We start from the raw sequence: 2449 nt of genomic DNA on the forward strand, positions 1-2449 counted from the left end.
GCGCAGGGCGTGGCCGGCGGCCATGTACACCTCCTCCCGGTGGTGCTTCTTGTAGGGCCGGAAGCGTTCCCAGATCTTGTGCGTGCTCTCGGAGGAGTACTCAGGGCTGGAGGAGTAACCTGAGTAGTAGTGTCTGGGGGAGAGCTGCGAGTAGGTGGAGTCCCGCTTGGTGCGGGTCAGCGGCTTGAGGAAGGACACGCGCTGGCTCAGGCTGTCGGTGCCCTCCTCGTAGTACAGGGCCGGGAAGCTGTGCCGGTGCTCGCTGCAGTGGTAGGCGGGCTTCACCTCCAGGTGGTGGACGGCGCCGCCACCACCACCGCTACTCCCGCTGCTGCTGGCCGGCACCAATGGGAGCCGGTCCAGCGGGCTGTTGAGGGGGCTGCCCTTCTCGATGTACTTGGAGTCGCCCTTGGCCAGCCCCGGAGTGGCCGGATGATCCGGCACATCCAGGCTGAAGACCTTGGCGCTCTTGATGGAGCCGCTGGAGGAGACGCTGCAGGTCTTACGAGCCACGGCGGCATCGGCGCTCAGCTGGCGCTGCAGCGGGTGATGAGAGCCCTCCTTATAGGGGGGAGAGAGGAAGCTGGGCCGCTCCAGCACGCCAGGAACAGGGGTGGCGGTGGAGGAGGTGGTGGAGGCCGCAGGGAGGGACTGGCACTCGAAGGCCATCTCAGGGTCCCCGCCACCACTGCCACTCCCCAGGAAAGAGGCCGAGTCCAGCTTGAGGGCATCGATGCAATTGTTAATGATCTGGTTGACCTTGTCCACCTCCTTGGCGATGGTGGAGATCTCAGCAGCCGAGCCCTGGCCGTTCTCCAGCTCAGGGAGGTCATCCTCCGGCCGCGCCAGGCCCTCGCTGCCCGTGCCCGTGCGTACCTCGATATAGTTGCCCTTGGTGGCCACCTTTGGCGTGTCCAACCCAGCCTCCAGCCCCTTGGAGGTGGTGGGCAGCTTCTCCCCGATCATGGAGGGGATGGAAGACATTCGGGACACGGGCAGCACAGGGGGCTCGCCCAGCTTCTGGGTGGCGTGGACAACGGAGCCGGCGTCCACGTCCGCCCCATAGCGCATCTCCAGGATGGTTTTCTTGACCTTGACCGACTTCTGCTTCTCCTCCTGCATGCGTCGCTTGCGCAGGCAGTAGTAGACGGCTCCCAGCACGATGACCATGCCGAAGAGACAGCCCAGGATGGTCATGATGTAGTGGGTGGTGGTGGAGGTGCTGGGTGCCAGGTCGCCGGGCACTGGGTCCCTGGTGGTGAAGGTCAGGCAGGTGTGATTGAAGCGGCGGCTGTTTCGCAGTGAGGTCACGCAGAAGGTGTACTCGGTGTGCGCCCGCAGCTTGTCCAGCGTCACGATCTCCTTCTTGTTCTTGAGGGTCATGACGTCGGAGAAGTAGCTGTTGTTGTACTGGACCAGCACGTACATCTTGCTGTACGGGTGCGGGATGATGACCACCAGGGTGGCCGAGGTGAAGGTGACCTGGTGCAGCTTGATGGCCGGCCCCGCTGACGCGTCCGTGGTGGACGAGGCTGGCGGCTCCACTGACAAGATCTCGTCGGGGCTGAAGCCTGAGTTCTCGTCAGGCTCCCTCTGGGTGTCGGTGGAGTAGGGCGTGGGGTGGCTTGCAGGCCGGGCGGGCAGCGAGCCATTTCGGCACTTGGCCTGGAGCACGGTGATGGCGTTGAGGCTGTGGTAGGGCCGGGGCACCAGCAGTGGGTAGCCAGCGAACTCACGTGGCGACTCGCACTGCAGGCGGTCATAGTTCTTGGTTACATTGTTGAAGACCACAAGCCAGGCCAGGAAGCCGAAGAGGTCGCACTCGCAGTTGAAGGGGTTGCCGGCCAGCTCGCACACCATTAGGCTGGCCAGGCTGGCGAAGGTGGCGCCGTCGAGACGGCTGAGGCGGTTGGAGGACAGGTCAATGCTGATGAGGCTCGGGCACTCGGAGAAGGCGGCGGGCGTCACCACCTCGATGAGGTTGTGCTGCACGAAGAGGAACTGCAGGCGGCCCATGCCCCGCAGCATGCCCTCGGTCAGGTTGCTGAGCTTGTTGTAGCCCAGCTGCAGCACCTGCAGGCTCGACTGGCCCAGGAATGCGCCGTCCTCGATGTAGGAGATCTCGTTCTTGGTGAGGTTGAGGTCGGTGAGGTTCCCGAAGCGGTTAAGCGAGGAGTAGAGCACGGCCTTGAGTTTGTTCTCGTTGAGCCGCAGGTCATGCACAGTGCTGTTGATGTGCTGTGGGATGGTCTCGTAGGGCGGCTGGTTCTGGCTGCAGCCGCCCAGCCACACGTACCCCTTGTCGCCCTCGATGAGCCAGCAGTCCGCGCGCACGGTTCCCGGCCGGCACACACACAGCAGCGCGGCTGCGCACAGCCCCAGGCGCAGCATGGCTCCAGCCACGGCCCCCTCTCAGGCCTGGCTCAGGGTGGGGGGCCGGGGCGCCGGG

The 2449-nt window shown here is 64.8% G+C and overlaps 1 protein-coding gene across 1 annotated transcript in view; it reads right to left on the minus strand.

Moving 5' to 3' along the window:
- Positions 1-2441, minus strand: part of ELFN2 (extracellular leucine-rich repeat and fibronectin type III domain containing 2) — a 23822-nt gene extending 21381 nt beyond the window's left edge. The window contains exon 1 of the mRNA XM_010860625.1: positions 3-2441. Within this exon, the coding sequence (XP_010858927.1) occupies positions 3-2391 (2389 nt within the window). The 5' untranslated portion in view covers positions 2392-2441. The remainder of the gene's footprint in view (positions 1-2) is intronic.
- Positions 2442-2449: the final 8 nt, after the last annotated feature.

The sequence above is a fragment of the Bison bison genome, unplaced genomic scaffold (genome assembly GCF_000754665.1).
Source record: "Bison bison bison isolate TAMUID 2011002044 unplaced genomic scaffold, Bison_UMD1.0 scf7180017864468, whole genome shotgun sequence".
NCBI lineage: Eukaryota > Metazoa > Chordata > Mammalia > Artiodactyla > Bovidae > Bison > Bison bison.